At 36.0% G+C, this 24,653-nt stretch overlaps 1 protein-coding gene across 3 annotated transcripts in view; it reads left to right on the top strand.

Annotated features, from left to right (window-relative positions):
* Positions 1-24,360, top strand: part of Fnip1 (folliculin interacting protein 1) — an 81,939-nt gene extending 57,579 nt beyond the window's left edge. For 2 of the 3 annotated variants that reach the window (XM_041664183.1, XM_041664181.1), the window contains exons 11-18: positions 2,922-3,007; positions 6,013-6,159; positions 7,347-7,516; positions 9,249-10,659; positions 11,573-11,741; positions 14,534-14,731; positions 18,868-18,983; positions 21,691-24,360. In XM_041664183.1, coding sequence (XP_041520117.1) covers positions 2,922-3,007; positions 6,013-6,159; positions 7,347-7,516; positions 9,249-10,659; positions 11,573-11,741; positions 14,534-14,731; positions 18,868-18,983; positions 21,691-21,769 — 2,376 coding nt within the window. In that variant the 3' untranslated portion in view covers positions 21,770-24,360. Of the gene's footprint in view, positions 1-2,921; positions 3,008-6,012; positions 6,160-7,346; positions 7,517-9,248; positions 10,660-11,572; positions 11,742-14,532; positions 14,732-18,867; positions 18,984-21,690 lie in introns of all 3 variants that reach the window. The other variant, XM_041664182.1, reaches the window with a different exon arrangement.
* The last annotated feature ends 293 nt before the right edge of the window (positions 24,361-24,653 follow it).

The following is a 24,653-nucleotide window of genomic DNA, read 5'->3' as shown; positions in this document are numbered from 1 at the left end:
TAGATATATTTAATAATTTTTCTCATTTTAAGTAATTTTCCTTTTAGGACATTTGTAATTTTTCACAGATAATGTTACTTTATAGTTAAAAGTTTTGGTGAATTTTCCAGATTATTTCTGGACAAAGATTCCCCAAAGATGTATTAACTGATCATTAGCTATGACTGAAGTTCTTAATCCCTGCCACAGTATTTGGAAAGAATATGAGGAGGAGGAGTGAATATTCTGAGCTTAGTTATGAAGAACCCAGAATACTTGACTAGGAAGTTTTGACATTCTTTTTAAGGCTCTTTTGAGGGTCTGCTTTAGACACATTAATAGGGTAATATATTTAAAAGAGATTTAAAAGGTGGCAAACAAGCTGGGAGGTGTTGGTGCATGTCTTTAATCCCAGCACTTGGGAGGCAGAGGCAGGTGAGTTCTAGGACATCTAGGGCTACACAGAGAAACCCTGTGTCAAAGGGGGAGGGGACAAGGAAACCATTTAGAATGTATCTCAAGAATTCAGTAGTTAACTAAGAATTTTCTGCCTCTAGGGAAGACACAAGTTTGTTTTCATTAAATCAATTAAAAAGAAGTAGGTAATTTTGCTGCACAAATGAGTAAATGCTTTTTAAATTTTTCAAGTTATATATATGTTGGCTGCTCTCTTTTTGTGTAGCTTTTTATCATCAAAGTTGGTAAATTTGCAGTTCTTGTACCTGAAGCATTTTGAGTGACTTTGAAATATTTTATAATGGTTGTAATTTGGGGTTAGGCCTTTCAGTTTGATTTGGTTTGATTGAGATGGGTCTCACTCTGTAGCTCAGGCTGGTTTGGTGCTCAGTCCTGACTTTTCTCTCAGGTTCAGGGTTGCAGTATGCATTGCCTACTTAGAAAAGAATTTTACACTGTGTATAAAATTTAGACAGTGTAAGAACTCATTAAAGATTACTTTAAATGTTTTCATGTTTTAATGACCTTTCTACAACCTGGAGTATTAGTTATAGAGTGATGAAACTGAATGGTTACATTTATGTAAGTGAATGTGACTTAATACGAAAATTATAAAATAAGTAATAGAGTTTAAAATCATTTCTTCTAGAACCAGCATGCAAAATACTTCTATTATTTATTGATTTTTGTTTCTAAGCACCATGGTAATTATTTTGAATTCTTTACTAGTTTTTGAGATCTGTGATGTAGTTTTAAAACGTTGTCAGCAAGATTTAGCAACACTAAATTTTGCTAAAGGAACATTCATGCTGTCAGTTGCAAGTTTCTTTTCTTTTTTCTTTTTAAGACAGGATTCCTTGGCTGTTTTGGAACTTGTTTTATAGACTAGAATGGCCTCAAACTTGTAGAGACTCGTCTGCCTCTGCTTCCTGAGTGCTGAGTTAAAGGAGTGTGCTACCATTGTCCTGCAAGTTTCTTTTATCATTAATTAATTGATTGATTAATTTTACTTGTTGACCACAGTTTCCCCTCCCTCCTATCCTCCAGTTCCCTTCCCCTTTCACCCTTCTACACCTTCCCCTCCCCCACCATCACTCTTCCTCCATCTCCATTCAGAAGGTGTAAAGCCTCCCTTGGGAGTCAGCAGAGCATGGCATATCAAGTAGAGGCAGAACCAAGCTCCCCCCCTTGCATCAATGCTGAGCAAGGCATCCCACCATAGGGAAGTTGCAAGTTTCTTAACACTAAATAAAGCAGTGAGTTTTACTTTCCACCTATGAGGCTAGATCTCTGTCTTCAGCTTAGAATAATGGAATCTTAAATATATGGAGTTTTGTTTAATCAATTTGTAGTTACATGAAGAATACAGAATTAAATTCTCATTGAAAAAGTTAACCTTTTCTCTTTTAACCTCTACTATCTGAAACTAATTCACTATCTTTCTACCAAGATGAAAATTTTTTAGTTTACACTGCATGTGCTATTAAAAAACAAGTGACTGGACATGGTGGCTCAAGTGAACTCTGAGTTCAAGGTCACCTGGTCTATTACACAGAGAAACTCTGTCAGAGAGAGAGAGGAGAGACAGAGAGAGAGAGGAGAGACAGAGAGAGAGACAGACAGACAGACAGAAAGGAGAGACAGAGAGAGAGAATAGGAAAGAAAACAAGTACCTGGCCAAGGTTGTAGTAGTTCAGTTATAGAGCCTGCCTAGCTGTCCAGGGGATGCATTTGTTCCTCAGTGCTGATTGGGATGGAAACACAGAGGGGAATAAGCAAATACTGTGTTCTGACTTGAGAGATCCTTTAGTTGAATGGTATTTCAGGCTTTTCATAAGGTATTAAGATTGTTTCTTGTGACATACTATGATCTGTTAGTGAGTTCCTGTGTGTTTTGTTTAGAGAAAAAGTAGCTGGTTGTGGTAATGCATGCCTGTAATCCTAGCAGTGGGGAGACTGGGACAGGAGGATTACCAAAAGTTTGAGGCCACTCTGGGGTACATAGTTCAGGGTAGCCTAGGTTATAGAGTGAGACTGTGTCTCAAAAAAACCAAAGTTTTTGTTGATATAGCTGGAAAAACTGTAAACATTAAGTTCTTTGTGTGTTGATGTTTTGCAGTTTGTTACCACAGAGACATTTTAACAGTTGAAATTTTTAAATTTTGCCGGGCGGTGGTGGTGCACGCCTTTAATCCCAGCACTCGGGAGGCAGAGGCAGGTGGATCCCTGTAAGTTCGAGGCCAGCCTGGTCTACAAGAGCTAGTTCCAGGACAGGAACCAAAAAGCTACAGAGAAACCCTGTCTCGAAAATAAAAAAAAAAAAATTAAAAAAAAGAAATTTTTAAATTTTGTAACAATCATTAATGACCAAACTAACAGTAAGTAGAGAAAGCCTCTGTAGATAAGGTGTATTAAGGTTCTGTCTTTCCTCCAGTGTTATGACTATAATTAGTGTAAGAATTAATTGTGTAATGATTGTTTTCAAGGCTATGAAAATGAGCCGGAGATCTGCTGATGCCAGCCAGAGAAGTTTGGCATACAATCGCATAGTTGATGCCCTAACTGAATTCAGGTACTTTACTCCTCACTTTGCTACAATACAGAGCTGTTTTATAGTATACGTAAGGTAATTTATTTACATAAAAGATAGTTTAACTTGTTTAAATAAGACTTAGTTTTTTTAAATTTCTTTTTTTTTTGTTGTTGTCATTATGTTTTGTTTTTTTCTTTGTTTTTCAGAAAGGGTCTTAGACTTGTTGCCAAGGCTAACTTGGCACTTGTGATCCTCTTGCCTTAATCTCCAGAATTGTGGAAATGCAACTCTTTAAATTTCTTTTGTCTCATGACTATATGAGAGTGTCATCAGTAAGGCAGTTATGTTATTAAATTATGTTTGGGAGTTGTTGGGGTATACTTTTAATATTATACCATTTGAGAAACAAATATGAGAAGAACTTCTTGTTTGAGCAGATGTATGGTTTATTTTCTCAGGATAGGTATAGGGGTAGCTTTTTCAAGTGAAACCTTTCTAGCCTTGTTAAGACATGCATATTTTTAGGCATAGTAAAGTAACTATAAGAATGAGTTCATCAGGACTGGAGAAATGGCTCAGCCGTTAAGAGCACTGGCTGCTCTTCCAGAGAACCTGGGTTCAATTCCTAGCACCCACATGTCAGCTCACAACTGTCTGTAACTAGTTCCAGGGGATCTGATACCTTCATACCAATGCACATGAAATAAATTTAAATACATTTTTAAAAAAGGAGTTCATCATAACTAAATTTTAACATGTGTATCTGCGAGCATCTTAGGATGTGTGGCTGTGAAGAGACATCATGACCACGGCCACTCTTATAAAGTAAAACATTTAATTGGCAGCTTACAGTTTCAGAGGTTTAGTCTGAGAGCATGGCTGTATACATGCAGACATGGTGTGGCAACAGGAAGTGAACTGAGATGCCGGGTATAGCTTGAGCATATATAAGACCTTAAGACCCACCTTCACAGTGACATACTTCCTTCAACAAGACCACATCTACTCCAAGAAAGCCACACCTCCTAATAGTGCCACTTCCTTTTGGGGGCCATTTTCTTACAAAACCACCACAGGGGTCTTGAGAGATGATGGTGCTTAACTCATCAGTTAAGCACACATACTGCTCTTTCAGGAGGACCCACGTTTGGTTCTCAGCACACACACGGTAGCTCACAACCATCTTTACCTCCAGTTCCAAGGAATATGATGCCCTCTTTTGGCCTCAGCAGATACCAGGCACACATGTGGTACAAGTGCATCAAGTCAGCAAGCACTCATTCATATGAAATGTAAATTAAAACTTTATTTTTATTACTAATTTGTTATATTAATTTTTATAGAATTCTTAATCTATAAAGTTCTTGTTACAAAAGTTTTATTTTTACCTTATTTAAAATACCTTTAACTTCTCATTGTTGTTTGGGGATTTTTGAGACAGAATGGCCTGGGACTTACTTCCTAGGCCAGGCTGACCCCATACTAAGCTAAAGCAGTATTCTTGCCTCTGCCTGGCAAGGGCCAAAATTCCATATATGTGTTACCATGCTCAACAAAATGTCTTTAGTTCTTAATCATTTTTACGTTCTCTGCAGTGATGATTTTTTTATGTTCTCCCAAGAACTTTCCAAAGTGGCGTGTCTGCTATTTTGTGTATTGTGCATTGTCTTCATATTTGTTAGCACATTGTGTTAATATTGGTTAACTAGCTAATAAAACTTGTGTGTGGGCTAGTGAGATAACTCAGCAGGTAAAAACTCTGCTGTTTAAGCTAATGACCTGAGTTTGAGCACTTGAACCTACATGAAAAGACCAGATGTGGCACACATCTGTCATCCCAGTACCTCTACTGCAAGATAGAAGCTAGAGAAAGGGTGATTGACTGGAAGCTAATGAACCAGCTAGCTTGGATTATGCAACATAGTAAAAACAAGAGAGACCCTGTGTCACCAGGGTGGAAAGCCAGAACTGACTCTCAGAAGTTGTCTTCTGACCTCCATACATCTCTGTCTCTTCCTTCTCCCTCTTTCTCTTTCTTTTTCAATAATGATAAAGTTTTTGCTAAACGAAAAGCTGTATGGGCAAAAGAATTATTTTCCCTTTTAGATTCTAAGTGCTAAAGAAATTTACTGAGAAAGGTAATAGAATTTTTGGAGAGTTTAAAGAACTTTTTAGGGCAGTGCTACTGAATACAGTTTGTGCCCAAAGTCACTTGAGTATATTTAATGCAACCCAATTCAGTTCCCCAGTCTTGGAACTCATGTTCCAATTGTGTTACTGCATAGACATTGCTTATGTGTGCATTTCTGTCAAAACTGGAAGATGTGCTTGAGCATGCTCGTGTAGAGGGTGGAAGGGAGGACATGGTGGTTCTGTTTTCAGATTTACTTGTTTCTAAAGCTTCTAAAACTCAGCTTTTACAGAGCTGGTTAGTATAGTGAATATACATACAGATTTGGTTGCTTACATAAAAGGAAAAGAATTGACAAATATGCTTTGAAGGCTTTATGATAGAGTATGTCACAGGACAGCTAGGAGCACACTATAGTGATTGTGCAGTAGTCTTTCCTGACGTTGATCTAAGGAAAAACTGCAGAAAGTAGAGAGACATAAAATAAAACCATATGTGTTTGCTGTTCTCATCCTCCTGAAGCTTACTAGCTGCTAGCCCGGTAACCCATAGTAGTGTGTATAGGTAAATGGTTAGCAGTTTTCTTTTGTATGTGCTGATAATTTGCAGTTGATTAAGTAGAATGTATAATTTAGAACTGTAGGGTATATAAAGGGGCTCTAGAGAGTACCTAGAACTCTCCTTTGGTCTTACAGATGGAAGAAACTGATGACCAAAGTAGGAAAATAATGTGCTATAAGGGCAGTATTAGTGGGGGAAGTGCCAGCACCAGGGTCTGAGCCAGCATATTTCACCTTTACCTACAAAATATACTTCCCATGCTAATAGCTGATGGCAAAGAAGGAAAAGCGAGGCTCTAAGAGTATGTTATTTGGAGAACCATAAATTTTACAATGTGTCTTCTTCTTTTTAGAACAACAATTTGTAATCTTTACACAATGCCAAGAATTGGAGAACCTGTCTGGCTTACAATGATGTCAGGGACTCCTGAAAAAAACCAGCTTTGCCATCGTTTCATGAAGGAATTCACTTTTCTAATGGAAAATGCCTCCAAAAATCAGTATGGCTTGCTTTATTTATTTAGTTACATATGTTATTTTGCTATTACTATATATCTACTTTGAAAGCAAATTTAATTATGAAATTGGGATAACTCTTTGTGTTTATAATTATTTCTTAAAAAATGTTTATGTGTTTTACCTGTATATATGTTTTTGTGAAGGTGTTGGATCCTGGAGTTACATACAGTTGTGAGCTGCCATGTGGGTGCTGGGAATTAAACCGGGTTCTCCGGAAGAGCAGCCAGTAGTGCTCCTAGCTGCTGAGCAATCTCTCCAACCTCTACAATTATTTCTTATTAATAGTCAAACTATTCTAAGATGATTCAGTGATGGGATATGGAAGAGCATCACAACACTGTATGAACATATGTAATAAAAATTGTCTTTATGCTTAGTTAAAATTCCTTACATGTTACAGAATCTCCTGAGGATTCTAAACTTTTTTTGTGTATGTGAATTGTATTCATTCATGATAGTTTTGTTTCATAAAAGTTTTTAAAATGTAAGGAAATATTCAAGCTACAAAGAAATCCTGTCTTAAAAAAACTCAAAAAAAAATGTAAGGAAATATTCAGATTCCAGTGTTAGAATTTTATTTTCTTCAGAGTGACAAGGAAACTTCCCTCAAGCACTGATGGAAAGTAGAGAGCAGCTGTATGCAGTGAGCAGCAGGCTCGCTGAGTCAGAGCGCTTGAAGACTTGCTGTTGGATGTTCAGTAGGCTATTTTATCCGAGTTTTCTTCTTACTATTCATCAAGCCTTTAGGCTCCACATGGTGATTCAGATGTTTTAATCCTCTTTAATGATAAAGGTTACTTACTATTTTTTCCTACTCAGTAAATTACTGATCTGGAAATTTGAAAATTAGGGATCTGTTCATTAATTCCTTAGTGAACTAGGCAGATTAAATACTGAAAAGGAGTCATAGTTTAAGTAAAAGGCCTTTAGTTTTGTAATTTCCTTGTTAATGTTTTAGTATTAAATGTTAAATTGCTCTTCAAGGAAACATTTATGAGCTCCCCCACACCAATACTAGTGGGTATACTTGTCTTTCTTCTTCCCTCTTTTTTATAAATGACATTCAGTCACTTTAGAATACGCACCCTCATTGTTATACAAAGCATTTTATTTATTTAAAATTTCATGAGTGTGGATTGGAATATAATAGGATACATTTTGTTTTCAGATTCTTGCCAGCTCTCATTACTGCAGTTTTGACCAATCATCTCGCTTGGGTTCCAACAGTCATGCCAAATGGACAGCCACCTATAAAAATATTTTTAGAAAAACATTCCTCTCAGAGCGTGGGCATGTTGGCAAAAACTCATCCATATAACCCTCTTTGGGCACAACTTGGTATGTAGTCTGAACATTGTCTATTGTGTATAAACTTGACTTACTTTTAAGCAAAAACTAACTAAATATAGTGTTTTCTTTTATCAGTTTTATTCTAAAGAGTCTCTCTGATACTTCCCCTTTCATGTCTGCTAAACTGTCCTATTGTCTTATACCTGCACCCATTCCTTACAGCTGAAGAACTGTGGGTAGAGTGAAAGGTGCACACTAATTGCTCTTTAGCTATTATTAACTCTAAGTATATGAAGTCAATTCAAATTCTGTTGCTACTTTTTGAGTGCATAGTTGCATTTAAGGCTCTGTGAAAAGAACATAAAGGAATGTAAAGATAGATGAATAGTTTTCTCATAGTCTCAAGAGGTTAACAGTCAAATACCATAGGCAGCATGTATTTTCACAGTAATAGTAATACAATTAATAAATATAAGTGAAAGTTGAGTGGTAGTTTAGGAAGGGGAGTTTGATCTTTGCACAGTTGAGAAACATTGTACTGGAAGAGATAAAGACTGAGTACAGTGTACAATCAGGGACTCTGAACATCAAAGTATTGTTGTAATAGGAGCGGTGGGCTGCATCCCCGGCACCCAGCCGCCCGCACGGCTAGCTTTACCCGAAATAATTACACGGAAACTGTATTCTTTTAAACACTGCCTGGCCCATTAGTTCCAGTTTCTTATTGGCTAGCTCTTACATATCGATCTAACCCATTTCTAATAATCTGTGTAGCTCCACGAGCTGGCTTACCAGGAAAGATCTTAACCTGCATCTGTCTGGAGTGGGAGAATCATGGTAACTGCCTGACTCAGCTTCTTTCTCCCAGCATTCTGTTCTGTTTTCTCCACCTACCTAAGGGTTGGCCTATCAAATGGGCCTAGGCAGTTTCTTTATTAATAAGAAATCACTCCTACATCAAAGTATAAAACTATTGTTACTGGAGCTTAAGTGAGGGCGTTTAGAGAACAACCATACAAAGGGTAACGTTAAAAAGATGAAACTAGGAGACTCAGGTGGGAGCTGCCATGACAGACTCAAAGGCCAAAGCAGTTTCAGTTCTTGGGATATTTAGTGAAAATTTGGAGGATTATTTTGGAATGGTGATTTTGTGATATTTGAGCTAGTTTATTAGTCAGAAGAGAACATTTACTACAGTCCTGTCTGCAGCATAGATTTCCTTATGTATGCCTGTTTTTTTTATAACATTAAAGTAGAGGTTTTTAAGTGTGTATATTGAAAACTTGTAAAAGGGATTGATATTGATGATTTATATTCATTTTTGAGTTCTTGTTTAGCTTTTGGGTTTGAAGTTTGATTTGAGCCATAGTACAAATACAATGATATGACTCCTCCTGCTTCAAGCTACCACTGTCCCTCTCCTTTCATGCCTGCAGCAACATTATGCTTTCTCCTGTCTGCATTTGATTATGGCCTCCTTTATAATAGTCTTCAGCCAATAAAGCTCCTTTGTGTGGCAGCTGATGTAGAGAATATTCTTAATAAGTTTGACTTTGAGAACTAATTCTTCGAGGCTTTAAAACCACAGAAGCTGTTTAAGAGCACAGCTAGAAAAGTCCCTCTTTTCACCTTTCTCCCAGGTTAAAATCACTCATTTTACCCTGCTTTCTTGAATAGTCAGTCATCTTTTAAAGAGGCTAAAAGTAAAATCTGAACTTGTATGAGAAGGCTTATCATAACTGAAAGTCTGCATGTTTATTAAGTGGTCTTTTTATTGCAGGAGATTTATATGGCGCTATTGGGTCTCCTGTACGTTTAGCAAGAACTGTAGTCGTTGGCAAACGACAAGACCTGGTCCAGAGGCTGCTTTATTTTCTTACTTATTTCATAAGATGCTCTGAACTTCAAGAAACCCATCTTTTAGAAAATGGAGAAGATGAAGCCATTGTTATGCCAGGCACAGTGATTACTACCACTTTAGAAAAAGGGGAAGTAGAGGAGTCAGAGTATGTGCTGATCACAATGCACAGAAACAAAAGCAGCTTGCTCTTTAAGGAGTCAGAAGAGACAAGAACTCCTAGCTGTAACTGTAAATATTGCAGTCATCCACTCCTTGGGCAAAATACAGAGAATGTGTCACAACCAGAGAGAGAAGATATTCAAGACAACTCTAAGGAATTGCTGGGAATTACAGATGAATGCCGAAAGAGTTCTCCTGACTGCCAAGAAGAAAATGTTGATATTAAACAATACAGAGATAAATTAAGAACTTGCCTTGACAACAAGTTAGAAACAGTTGTTTGTACAGGATCTGCTCCAGCAGACAAATGTGTGTTGCCAGAGACAGGCTTGGAGCCAACAGAAGAATCCTGGCAGAATAAGGAATTGCTGGATTCAGATAATCACACAGGCACAGTGATGAGATCCACAGGGATAGTTGTGGAAAAGAAACCTCCAGATAAGACTGTGCCTAGTGCATTTTCCTGTGAGGTATCTCAGACAAAGGTTACTTTCTTGATTGGAGATTCTATGTCACCTGATTCAGATACTGAACTTCGGAGTCAGGCTGTGGTGGATCAGATTAATAGACATCACAGCAAACCACTGAAGGAAGACAGAGGGGTGACTGATAAGCATCAACAGAGTAAAATAACTAAGGACCAATCTGGAGAGTCTGACACACCAAACATGGTTTCTGGAGAATCCTGTGAGCTTCCTTGTTGGAATCATTCAGACCCAGAAAGCATGAGCTTGTTTGATGAATATTTTAATGATGATTCAATTGAAACTAGGACTATTGATGATGTTCCTGTTAAAACAAGTACAGATAGTAAAGAGTATTGCTGTATGTTAGAGTTCCCAAAAAGACTATATACAAAAAATAACAAACAAAAAAGTGAATTTTGTAAATGTATAGAAACAGTTCACCAAGATTCATGTAATGCCTGCTTTCCTCAGCAGGACCAAAGAGACACCCTCTCTATTCTTGTCCCCCATGGGGATAAAGAGAGTTCAGAGAAAAAAAATGCTGTAGGAACTGAGTGGGACATTCCAAGAAATGAAAGTTCAGATAGTGCCCTTGGAGATAGTGAGAGTGAAGACACAGGTCCTGATATAAGGAGACAAGTTGGCAGTTACTGTGGAGGGGAGCAGGAAGACTGGGCAGAAGAAGATGAAATACCTTTTCCTGGGTAAGTAGAAAGTTTCCATCTGAAATAACCCCTATTGAAGCATGTGCTTTCTTTTTGTTTAGCCAGTCTCTAGAGATTGACAGTAACTAACTTTAAAAAGAGGTTAGGACTCCAAGATGGTTATGCAGTAAAAAGCATCTGCCATATGGGCCTGATGATCCCATGAACTGGAGTGAGTTTGATCCCAGAACCCAAGAGTGGAAAGAGAGAACTGATTCCCAAGGGTTTTTCACTGACTTTCATGCACCTACATCCAAAATAATGATTATTAAAGTAATTTTTAACGTCATTATACTGGTCAAATTCTTTACTAATAGGGAGAATTAAAAACTATTCCTCACTTCCCCTAGTGAAGACATCAGAGAAACATTAAAAATACAAGTGAGATGTAGGAAATTGGTCTCTGCTTAGTTTGCCAACCATTTTGGAATGAGTTATGCATGTATCTATCCCACAGTGGACCTATGACAAGCCTGGCACTTAGGGAGAATACTTGAGAACAAAGAGGGAATATGTATTTGAGATCAGGTATGCAAGGAGACTATCCCTGCTTTGGAATGTTACAGACCAAGATATTTAGCTGCTTTGTTTTACACAATGATTTTTCATAATCTGATTGTGTTAGAAATGTGTTACAAATATTTATAAAGGATAGCCTCCTAAAGTCTGTTATGAAAGACTCTTATTGTTCTTCAGACCTCCTCCAGGAGAGAACAGTATTTTGTGGTCTGCTTTAGTGTTTAGGTTAGTTTTTATATAAGGCTGATTTTACTCTGTATATAGTTCATAGAAAGCAAGGGTATTGGAAAGACAGACTTGTCAAGTTCATAACCTTCTTCACCCCGTTTTCTGCCACTGATAAAAAATGTTTGTTACTTAACTAGATTTCCCTCCTTGATCATCTTTCTTTCAGGTCAAAATTAATTGAAGTGAGTGCTGTTCAGCCCAACATTGCCAACTTTGGAAGATCCTTGCTGGGAGGCTACTGCTCATCTTACGTTCCTGATTTTGTTCTTCAAGGAATTGGAAGTGATGAGAAGCTCCGTCAGTGCCTGTATTCAGATTTATCTCATGCTGTGCAGGTGAGCTACCTTCACACCTTCTGAATATATTTAAAGCAAACTCTTTTTCTCTATTACAACCCAGAATTCCTTGTATTTTAGTGACATAGTCACTGTTCTCTGAATCTATCACCTCATATATAGCATCTGTGACACTGAATTTATCACTGTGAAGAAGACAAGAATTGAATTCTAGGGATCTACCAAATGGAAATTTGAAATATAGAAAATCTTTAACTCATAGCATCAGAAATTGAGAGATCCAAAAGAGTAGTTCTCTTCTATTATTGTTGTTGTTTGGTTCTGCTTTTTTGTCTTTCAAGAAAGGGTTTTTCTGCATAGCCCTGGCTGTCCTGGAATTCACTCTTTAGACTAGGCTGGCCTCAAACTCAAGAGATCCACCTGCCTCTGCCTCCTGAGCTCTGGAATTAAAGGTGTATTTCTTAATTTCCTTGTCAGATTATTGCTTATATATAGAAATGCAATTGATTTTCTGTGTTTACCTTTTATTCTGTAGCTTTCTTGAGCTCTTACTAGTTGTGTTATTCATATAGAATCCTTAGAGTTCTTACCCATGATTCATGTCATCAGTGGACAGTGTTACATTTTCTATTCCAATCTTGAATATATTAGGGAACATCTGTCCAGTGTTGCATGGAAAGAAAAGGTGACAGAAGGTAGTATTATCTTGCTCCTTATCTTAAAAACCACTGAGTCTTTCACTATTAGGATAGTATTGATAGAGTTCTTGTAGATTCATACTTAGGAGAAAACCATGGAGTCTTTCACTATGAGGTAGATTATCTTGTAGACAGATACTCTTTTCATCTGTGGAAACTCCTTCTATTCTAAATCATTGGCTTTTTATTGTGGTAGTGATGGTATTTGTTTGCTTGTTTTTGTGTGTTGGTAGCGTGAGGGTTTGTTTTGTTTTTTGGGTTTTGAAGCAGTCTTGTTGTATAGCACAAACTGTCCTAAAATTTTCAATCCTTAGTCTTGAGTTTCAAAATAACAAGTATGTGTCAGCCTGTCTTGCTCTCTCCAGCCTTTTTATTTACTGCTTTTCTTTCCCATTTTTCAGTATCATTTCTCAAAAATGTATCCAAGTGCATTACTTGAAGCTTTCTCATAATGTTTCTTCTGAAAGAACTGTCCATGTTCCTCTCCTCTCTTACCTGCAGCTCATAAGTACATTGCAGTATTTTCTCTTCTGCATCTCCAGTAGTTCCTGCTTAATCTGTAACTAGATATTTATTTTATATTTTTAAAATATTTATAGCTTCCTTGTCTACTGTCTAGGAAAGAATATTATTCAGAGTAGTTGTTTATTAACTGGTAAAGGGATGGATGTTGAGGATGCCACACTTAATGGTAAAAGTGAGGCCATCAACTCTTGTTTTTGTTTTTCTTTTTTTTGGCCAGAGGTTTTGTTTGTTTGTTTTTTTTAAATGTCCATAACCTATCTTAATAATAAAATATAGTGAAGTAGCCAGCATTGCAGGACTGTATTACTGATAGGTATGCTGCATACTTAATTTCCATTTTTAATCTTTGTTATAAAGGCTTTGACTTGCCTTGAGGAAAGTCAAAAAGTACAGCCTGATGGCCTTTTACCTATATGTCAATGTTTATTTTGTTTTGTTATGGTTTTTTTGTTTTTGCCAACTTGATACAAGCTAGAGTCATCTAGAAAGAAGTACCCCCAATAAGGAATTATTTTTGGCAGATTGTCCTATAGGCAAGTCTGTGGTGTATTTTATTGATTAATGATTGATGTGAGAAGGTCCAGCCCACTTGTGGGTGGCACCACCCTGGACATGTGGTCTTGTGATGTATGATACACCAGGCTGAACAAGCCAGTAAGCAGTGTTCCTCTATGGTCTCTGCTTCAGTTGCTGCCTCACGTTTCTGCTTCAATTTCCTGTCACTTTTCTTGATAATGGACTATGACTGTAAGCTTAAATAAAACCATTCTTCCCCCAAAGTTTTTTTTTTTGCCATGATTTTCATTACAGCAATAGAAAGCAAACTAAGGCAGTCAATTAAAGTGTTTTTCAGTATCATAATTATGAACATACTGTGTGATAAAGATATCAAGCGAGATGAAGATACACAGAATAAAAGAGATCCTTTGTACTTTTGACAGTCACCTTGATTTGAGCATTTCAGTCCTCCATTTTTATGTAGATCTAAGAGCAATAGGTGTATGGTAGAGTGTTTGTATGTAGGGAAGTGGTTTGCATTTGTCAATGTGTGTTGATAAGTCAGGCCAGTACATGTGGACTTGCTCTCCTTTAACCTATGTCTATATTCTGCCTACATGTCCTGGAAAAATAGAAGAGTTAATGTACAGAGGCAATAATGTGTTTCATGGCATCATCAAATTACTCCTATGGTTCCGAGGCATATTGATGACTGATAGTACAAAATTTTGCCATTGTTTCATTTGTACAAGTAAGTTACTGTCAAAAAGAAAGGAAAAAAGTCTGTCTTATTTTGAAAGATACAGCCTTTTAAAACTAAGAACTGTTTTAGTTGTCTGGCATACACATTTGTGACTGGTTGATCAAAAAGACTTGGGAACATTAATTTCTAGATTTAAGGATACAAAGATTTATTAATGAATACAAAGATATGCAATGATTTCTATAAACTACTTCAATGTATTTGTTATTATTCCATTTTTAAACAAATATTCCTTGGTAATACTGTTGTTTAATACATTTTTTTCTGCTTTTTAAAAATTGGCTTGTTCTATTTACATTACTTTTTGAAAATTTTGCTTATCATAAACTGATTTCTTTTCTTTCCAGCATCCAGTGTTGGATGAACCAATAGCAGAAGCTGTCTGTATAATAGCTGATATGGATAAATGGACTGTTCAGATTGCCAGCAGTCAGAGACGAGTAACAGATAATAAATTGGGAAAGGAAGTGTTGGTTTCTAGTCTTGTTTCCAACCTGCTTCATTCTACTCTTCAACTTTATAAACATAACTTATCTCCAAACTTTGTAAGTATATGTAAGGCTTGAATGACTTTGAGTATTCTGCTAAGTGAACTTGGCTAACTCTGTACACACATTAAATATTCTTACTAGCTTTTATCATCGCTTTATTGAAAGAAGTATTACAATGATTGTCCTCTTCTACCGCCAACCATTGTGGAGATAGAATCTAAAACTGGGATATTTTGGAAGGTTAGATTAGGTTATTAATTGAGGTTGTTTAGGTCTTGAGTGTTGATTCATGTGAGAGGACTAGTGTCTACTAAGGAAGAAGGAGATTGAGACTGTTCTGTCTCCACCATTGACAACACAGTGAGAAAGAGCCTTCACTATAACCTATTACATGTACCCAGATAATGGGTTTCTCCATTTCATGAATATGAAACAATCTATTACTGAGGCTATCTGTGAGCTATGAAAGAAAGGGATGCACTCAGATTTGTGCAATCTGATTTCAACAGCCAGATTTTTGATAATGCACAGTATTACTGGTGTAGGGTGTCATTTCAGAACCCCATAATCATATCATTTGAATATTTCTACTTCATGACAATGATAGCCTCTTGAGACCTTCTCCTACTTTCAGAGCTCATTCTCTCTCATGTAAGAACTGTAAAAGTTCACAAAAGCTCTCTCTATCAGTGTTACAAATACCCAACAGCATTGCTCAGTATCAAAAGACTAAGTGTCCCCATGATTAGTAATGAAGAGACCTATTTTTACCACTTTAACTCCATCATGGCACTTAAGTTTTAGCAACTAAGCGAAAACAGAAACAACATACTTCAAAATTGGAAAGGAAGATAGATTTTATTTCTATTTACAGATGACATGATCTAGAAAACATATTTCATGAGAAAAACAGAATTTTCAGACAGGAAAAACATGAAAAAATAATATGTCCTAAATATTAACTGTGAGCAACCCGAAATGAAAATTAAGTAGTTCTGAGCTAGGCATTGTGATCACTCCAGTGACAGAGGATGAATATTCAGGGCCAACTTCAGTTACATACTAGGTTCAAGACTGTCCTGTCTCATTAAAAAAAAAAAAAATCAAGGGTGAGGGGAAAGAAAGCATTTCAACTTAGAATCATAAAATACCAGGTTGTTTAATGATCAAGAAAAGGTGTTGTAAATGGGAAATGTTACATAAATGAGATAGAAGAAGGAATAAATAACAGGAACACCCAAATCTGTGAATTGGAAAACTTAGGATTCTTTTGATTCAGTTCAGCTTAATGGCCACTCTAAATATCAATAAACTGATAGCCCACCACTGTCCCATCATGTACCAAATGACCTGCCGTACAACACAACTCAGGCTATTCCTACCAGAAGAAGAGCAGACCTCTTTGTCCCTGTGTTTGTCTGAAACCACAGTTGGAGGACTTAATATTGTCATTATTTCCCAAACTGACATACAAATTGAATAGTATCCCTATCAAAATCCTAATGAAAGACTTTTCAAAAATAGATAACCTAGAGCTGGAGAGATGACTTAGCAGTTAAGATTCCTGACTGGTCTTCCAGAGGACCTGGGCTCAATCATCTGTAACTCCAGCCCCAGGGAATATGATGGCCTCTGTGGGCACTGCATGCATATGGTACACATACATACATGCAAGCAAACATCCATATAAATAAAAAGAAAATAAACCCAAAAAAATTTATAAAGAATAGAAAGCCCATCTTAATCCAGTCATATAGAACATCAGGGGAACTCATTGAGCCAAAGGTACCCTACTTTTGAGGATAAAGTAGCCACGTGGTAGTACATGTCTATAATTTCTTAGAAGATCTGAGCTGCATACTGGGGAGACCCTATTTTAAACAACAACAGTAAAATAAAAAAAGACAGCAAAATTGAAGAAGTCAACTTCCTAATTTCAAAACTTACAGTGCTGTTACAATCAAAATATGGTAGTAGTAGTAGCATAAAGACCAGAGTATAGACAGATTCATTCTTCATTCATTATAGATTGAAGAGCCCAGAATTAAACCTTCTCATATAAGATTGGTTTCAGTAATAGTGCTAAGACCACATTCAACAAGGAAAAGTGTTTACAACAAAAGATGGCCACATTTTTTAGAAGTTTCAGTCTTTATTTTATCATATTTAAAAATGAACTCAACCTGGATGAAAGACCTGTACTTAGAGCTAAACCTTTTGTTGCCCATGTTTTTGGTGTATATTTAAAGAATCGCTTTGTTGTTCTCATTTTATGTCAGAGTTTTCCACTTTGTGTACTTGTAAGTTTTATAGTTTATTTCTAGAGATAAAGTAGTAGTTACTAGAGGGAGGAAGGAGGGAAGGAGAAGTCATTATTGAGTAAATAGGTTTTGATGAAAAATTCCCAAGTGGATGGTGTTTATAGTTAAACATTGTAGATGTTCTTAATGTCTCTCAACTATATATTCTTAAATGTTCTGTTTTGGAGGTAGAGAGTACTTGCCTCTCATGCACAAAGCCCTGGGTTTGATTCCTTGCACCTCGTAAAGCAAGAGTGGTGGTGCCTGTAATGTCAGTATTTAGCTGGCAGAGGCAAGAGAACCAGAAGTTCAAGGTCAGCCTTTACTTTATAGCAAGTTTGTGCCTACCCTGCCATACATGAGACTTTATCTCCAATTAAAAAACGTAAGTAAAGCCGGGCGGTGGTGGCGCACGCCTTTAATCCCAGCACTCGGGAGGCAGAGGCAGATGGATCTCTGTGAGTTCGAAGCCAGCCTGGTCTACAAGAGCTAGTTCTGGCACCAAAGCTACAGAGAAACCCTGTCTTGAAAAACCAAAAAAAAAAAAAAAAAAAAAAAAAAAACCATAAGTAAAAGCCGAACAGTGGTGTCGCATGTCTTTAATCACAGCACTTGGGAGACAGAGGCAAGTGTGTCTGTGTTTGAGGTCTACAAAGAGAGTTCCAGGACTGTTTCACAGAGATACTCTGTCTTGAACTCCCCCCCCCAAGTTAATAAGGTAAATAATATTGTCTGTTATATGATATACATATTCTACACCTAACATTTTCATAAGGCATTTTTAGCCTAAACAGGAATTATGAATGAGATAAATATCACAACACAAGCAATGAACCCCCACATCCATTCAGTTGTGTTTTCTGGTAATAAAAACAAGTTTTGGTTTTTTGGGATTTGGGTTTTGGTTTGGTTTGGTTTTTCTAAAACAGGGTTTTTCCATGTAGCCCTGGCTGTCCTGAAACTCAAACTCACTCTTGTAGACCAGGGTAACCTCCAACTTGAAAATTCATCTGCCTCTAGCTCCTGAGGGCTGGTATTAAAGGCATATGTTACTACCCTCTGCTTTGTAAAACAAGTTTTTATCAGGCACTTTTGTAGTTCATTTTCATTGGAAAGGAATTCACTGTCTAAAACTTGAAATTCACATTTTCCCCCTCGAACATATATCAATTGTATGAAAAATTCATCTATTTTAGGAAACATGTATAAATAAATTGTAAAATATAAAATGTAGGTATTTTAAGTTTTATTATCTTAGGTTGTAAACCTCATTCACCAAGGTCTACTGTTCCTTCTTTGAGCTATTATAAACTGTTTTTTTTTACTCAGAGAGAGAGAGAAAGGGAGAATATATGTATGTGAGTATATATGTATACATTTGAAATATGAGTATATATATCAGATTTGAAATTAAAATGTTCCTAAAGTCTTGTAAATGATTATTGATGATCACTGTACAACGTCTGAAATGCTGGTGAGTTGTACCTTGAAAATGTTTGAGATGGTCGATTTTATTGCAGTTTAGAAAAAAGAATTTCTTGGGACTTCATCTCTGATAGTAACCAGAAACAGATTTATGCCTCTTTTCTTCTAAAACTGCATCCTTAATTTCTTCTGAACATAAATTCATCTTGGAATGGTCAAATGGAATTGTGTAAAACTTAATGCTCTGAAATTTGCTGTCAGGGTGTGGTGGTACCTACTTGTTATGTAGCACCTGAGGATTTGAGGCCACCCTGAACTATGTAGAGAGTTCAGAGGCAGCCTCAGATACATAGGCGAAATCCTGTTGTTATCCCTCAGGCCCTCTCCCCAAGGAAAGAAATTTGACATTACTCAAAAGAATTAGAATGAGTTTTCTAACAGAGTTTGTTTCTTCCCTAACTGTAGTGTGTAATGCACCTTGAAGACCGGTTACAGGAATTATACTTCAAGAGCAAAATGCTGTCTGAGTACCTGAGGGGACAGATGCGTGTTCATGTCAAGGAGCTAGGAGTAGTTCTTGGGTATGTTCCATGATTCCTTTTCTGACTTTGCTGTGTCTCTTGTCATGTTCCTCAGAACTGCTTTTTGTGTTTGTTTTTGTGTGCTTTTTCCTATTAGAAGTTGTACACTGTCAGGTTTCTCTTTGTTCTAGGAAAGCAAATTTTCGTCACCACTAATAGAGATGCATCGGCCTTTGCACCATTCCTGTAGTTTGTCAAGAATATAGGCAGAGGGAATTCAACAATTTTTTTTTGATTTTTTTTTTTTTTTTTGAGACAGGGTAACAGTCCTAGCTGACCTGGAACTCGCTTTGTAGACCAGTCTGGCCTCGAACTCACAGAGATCTGCCTGCCTCTGTCTCCCAAGTGCTGGGATTAAAGGCATGCACCACCGCTGCCTGGCCTAAATCCAAATTTTTATTTATAGATAAAGTAAGTATTCATGATTTACTTACTAAATTTGTTGTAGATACATTATTGTAAGCATTTGTCTTGCCTTTTAATGAACTGATGGAAGTAAAGATGCTTGGTTTGTAGTTGCTCTTTACTGCAGGTAAAGATTGTGTTCCTCACACAATCTTCATAGTATATTGGTCTACTCTATAGTTAACTCCCTGGAAAATAAGAACTATCTGAAATGCTAATTAAGGAGAAAAAAAAGTTGGTTTCTAAGCATAATGTAACCTTATTCCATTATGTGCTGTTAGCTCTTGTATATTCTATGAGTGTGTGCATGATAATATTCTAAGTGAAGGAATTAAAGTTTTTTTTTTCCTAAATTCAGTTTCTATGAAAGGAAAAGGGATCAGTGTCAATCATTTAGAATCTAGTGTGCATCACAAACTTAAGTTTAAGTCTAAACTTTCGTTTTGTCATTCATTCTGGGGATTCACCCTACAGCTTCACACATAAGTACATACTTCTACAAGAGTATGTATCATCCCCCTTGCCCAATTGTTTTAGTCATTCTTAGTGTGTAGGCAATATCCAAATTAGAAATGGCCCATTCTGTAAATAAATATGTCCTTTGTCACATATTAGGACTGAACAGGAATTTGAATGACTCCAAATTTTTCTGACTTCAATACTATTTGTATTCTGTACCAAAGGTTGCATAAGTTCCAATGAGGCTTTTAAAGAATGATTTTCCTCTATTTGGAAAATAAAAAAATATAATCTTACTTTCCTGGGAAGTAGGAGAGACAGAAAGAGAGAGAGAGAGAGAAAGAGAGATTGTGATACCTGTATTAATATTTTAAAAAATAAACTAATTTTTAAAATAATGAGCATATAACCAAGTTCATGATACATTTTGTTTAAAATGCAAAGCAAATTACCATTATCTTTTCCTCAACTTAAACCCAAACATTAAGACTCTTGACATTGTTTATTGTTGCTGGATTATAAAATGTATAAAAAAAGAAACAGGTTTGTACTTTGTTAGTGTGTAGCATGCAGTTAATACAGCCTGAATATTTCTTTATATGGATGCATACTGTTACATCTCATTTTGATGGTTGTATAGCATTCCAGTTTATAATTTATGGTTTATAATTTTTGTTATTATAAACCAATGCTGAAATAAAAATGAATTTTGACCTGTGTAGAATAAATTCTACTCCTGATAGTATAATGTTTGATTAAAGGATATCCACATTAAATTACACACATAATTTTGGTAACACTAAATGCTGTCTGGAAAGTAGAGTCTGAACTCGTATAAGCACAAGAAGCCATCTATTAGCCAAACTAGCAGCAGACTTTCAGAACTGTTGCTCCTGAGCTGGCAAATGATTTTTTTCTTCAAATTCCTTAAGTTAAGTATATTTTTTTCTAAATGCATTGACCATTTTTCTTTTTCTGAAAATTGAGTTTTTAATTTTTTGTTCTTTTTGAGACAAGGCTTCACTTTGTAGCTTAACTTATCTCAAACTTGTGATTCTCTTCTGTTGCAGGGTGAGGGTCTGCTTATTTGTCCCAGTTGCCCGGCTAGCTTATACCAGAATAACCACACAGAAACTGTATTCATTTAAAAACTGCCTGGCCCATTAGCTCTAACTTCTTATTGGCTAACTCTTATATCTTGATTTAGCCCATTTTTATTAATCTACGTATGGCTACGTGGCAGTGGCTTACTGGCAAGATTCTAACCAGTGTCCCTCTGAGGCAGAGGATCCATGGCTTCTCTCTCTCTGCCCTTCTTCCTCCCATCATTCAGTTCTGTTTTACCTGCCTACCTAAGTTCTGCCCTATCAAGGCCAAGGCAGTTTCTTTATCCATTAGCCAATACAAACAACACATAGAAAGAAGGACCTCCTACACCATTCTTCCCTCAGTCTCCCTACTGCAGGATGACAGATATGTTTCACCATGCTTTGAGTATTTCTTCTATGATGTATTTTTAAGAAATTTACTACTTATAGCATGTATTATAGAAATACTTTTGGTTAAAAGCTCACACAGACTATTATTACTAGTAAATTATATTTCTTGTACATACTGTCCCTAGATAAATGTCAGGGCAGCTGTGGTATTTTCCTGTGTCTGTGCCTTGGTTTCCTTTGCATTTCGAAGCTTCTTTTCCTTTGAGCTCTTTACCCTGTTCTTTTTGGCCAGGGTGAGCCCTTAAGTGCTGAGGTGCTTTGGTAGTGTAGAAGTGATCATTGCCTGTAAGATTCATATTTTGGATACAGAAAGCCTGAACTGAGTTTTCTTTTCTTTATTACAGGATCGAATCCAGTGACCTTCCTCTTCTGGCTGCTGTAGCAAGCACTCATTCTCCATATGTTGCTCAGATACTCCTTTAACCTGCCTAGAGGTTAACTTTGGTTTAAAGTTGAATAGAAATCAAGGAGGCAGGCACATTGTATATCTATGGAGTTGTTGCTGTTCTGTTTTGTGTGTTAGTTTTCTCCATTAGGCTTCTGTGAATGTGTCATCTCTAGTATGCTGTGTTGCATCCCAGTCTACATAGACTGGATGGCTTTTTATTTTCAACTGGACATCTGGGTAGCAGTAGATTTTCAACCAAGTGAAACTAAAGCAACATAAATAATTGGGAGGAGAGCAAATAGCATTTTCAAACCCCAAAGTGTAACTTAGAAATTTCTGTGACTATCCAGGAATTTCATGCAAACTAAAAACTTTGTCACAACTCATGAATAGCAATAGATGTCTTATGCTCAAATGTCAGAAATCTTCATTTCACCAATTTTTAATTTTTGTTTCTAAAATACGGAAATCTACAAGACCTTGATTTATTTGTTGTTTTGCAATTCAGATCAACTAACTTCTAGTTATTTAAGTATTTTAAACAATCTGTTAATTTTAAGAAACTCACAATGAGTGAAAATGTTATGTTGCTCATCTAAGTGTACATATGTATTATCTATTTTTTAAAAAAGCAGGGGTAGAAATACAATATTGATAAACATGCCTTTTTAAAATAATATTTTTTCATCTAGTATTGTATGTAATGTCGAAATACTACCTTCTGGTGATTTTTATTTTAGAGTGTTTCATACACTCTAAAATATATTTAAAGCCAGTTTTTTTGAGGCTAAAGGTTGTAGATTCCCTAAGAATACTACTTTATACCATTTGTTTTATAAGAATGAGGTAATTCTTATTGATATTTACATATTAATTTAATAAATAAAAATTAAGATTAAAAAGTGCACCAAAGCAACTGCAAAAATAATACTATATTTTTAAAATATGCTCAGGTGGCCATAAACTTTGGTTTAAGTATCGACGATTGAACCCATATGAACAGAATATTTGCTATTATTCCTCAATTTACACTAGTAGAAGTAATAACTTTAAAACTTTTTTCTTTGTGTTACTTGTTTTTCTCAAAAACATTGTTTTTCAAAGCTTCCCACTTATTGTTGTCTTTTGTATATAGTGTAGATTGTTGCTTGTAAAAGAGGCTAATAAGGAACCAAACACTTGTAAGTAATGTAAATAAAAAGGTGGGTAGATAATGTTTTCAGTATACTCTACTACCTCAGTTTACTTGAATACTGAATTATAGCTTACTCTTTGCCTGTGTGGGCTAATATACACATAATGCTAGAATTAAAGTTGTTTTCTGTTTTCATTGACTAATTCTAAGTTGTTTAGCTCAAAAACAAACAAAAAACACAAAAAGAGCCCTATTCACTTGTTCAGTTACTTTACATTTACTATAAAACATCCATTCTTGCTATTTAAATTTTTCAGTAATTAATGAAAATATTCTGTGGTTTAGTCTTCAGAATCTTGAAATTTATAGTGTCTGATTACATTTTATCTTGCTCTTTATGTGTGTTCAAGAGAATGTCAACTAGAAAAGAATAAGTAGAACGTTTTGATGGAACATAAACTCAAAATTAGGATGCCTCCACTTGGCCCTTGTACTGTCAGCTGGTTCCAGTTAGAACTTGGGTCTCCCATGGATAACTTGCTGCCAAAGAGTGTTTATAGATGTGTTTTCTTTGGCGTCGTTGTATCCCATTTGTTAGTGGGATTGCTCTGTTGTGTTCTGTTAAAATTCAGAGAGTAGATTTCTGTCAGAATTTAGAACCTGAAAAAGTTCCTCTATGGGCCATTGTACATTATTCTTTGATTGTGACTCAGAAGACTATATAGCAGGTAGATATGTTTGGGGATGTTTTCTTAATCATGGAACTTTTCATAGTTCTCTTTGAAATCTCTCATTACCACTTAGTAATTCTAGTCTTTAATAAGTGAATGGCTTGTGCACCTATTATTCTCAAAACTCAGCTTTGCTGGAAAGGAAAGGCCTATAGTTTCTTAAAGACTCACTAGTCCTTATAGGATTCCTGAGTTTGTAATACCTTTACCATTATATTCTTTACTTACTCAAAGCCCAAGGAATGAGCTGCTACTTCTTTACAGTGTGGCTGTGATAAATGTGAAAAGAGTTTTGGCCTGTTTAAAATAATTTTTCAACTACTTTATGGTACAGTCATATATGTGTTACATATTAAAAACACCTGTTCATTGTAACGGGAAATTAAAAAGGGATCTTTTATATTATAGGATTAAAACTAATTTTCCATATATGTAAACTAATTGACTTGATTTTAATTAACTTGGCATTTATTAATATGTCTTAACTTTGAATTTGAAAATATTAAGTGCAATAAACATACTAGTACAGATTTCATTTTGTTGCAGTTGGCACCCAGTACAGATGATGGCTAAAAACAATTTGCATAATGCCTGTGTCTGGTAGCTGTCTTCTGAGGATGTTCTGCTTTCTCAAGTTATTTAGATGATGAATATATAAATGTACATACTTATTTGTTCTGAATACATTTCTCAAATGTACACCTGTATTATAATAACCTCCCAATTCTAAGGGAAATTTGTGCAATAAACACACATGTCAATTTGATGGGTAGTGTTCATATTTCTTTCATCTATTATTGAGGTGTATGTGACATATTTTACTCTGGTATCAGACAGTCTAGATTTGTGCTCCAGCTTTTGATATCTTTGAACAAGTGACCTTTCTATTTTGGTAGAATCTATTAATACTTAGAAGATTGTGAGAGTTAAGTAAAAACTGATAAAAATTTAGCTAAGCCAGCAATGGTGACACACACCTGTAATACCAGCACTTGGGAGGCAAAGCCATCTCTGAGAGTTCAAGGCAAGTTCCAGGACAGCCAGAGCTGTTAC

This window comes from Microtus oregoni, unplaced genomic scaffold (genome assembly GCF_018167655.1).
Source record: "Microtus oregoni isolate MIOR12 unplaced genomic scaffold, Mior012 000015F_ref0000493, whole genome shotgun sequence".
Classification (NCBI taxonomy): Eukaryota; Metazoa; Chordata; class Mammalia; order Rodentia; family Cricetidae; genus Microtus; species Microtus oregoni.
This window is presented reverse-complemented; position numbering and strand designations above follow the sequence as displayed.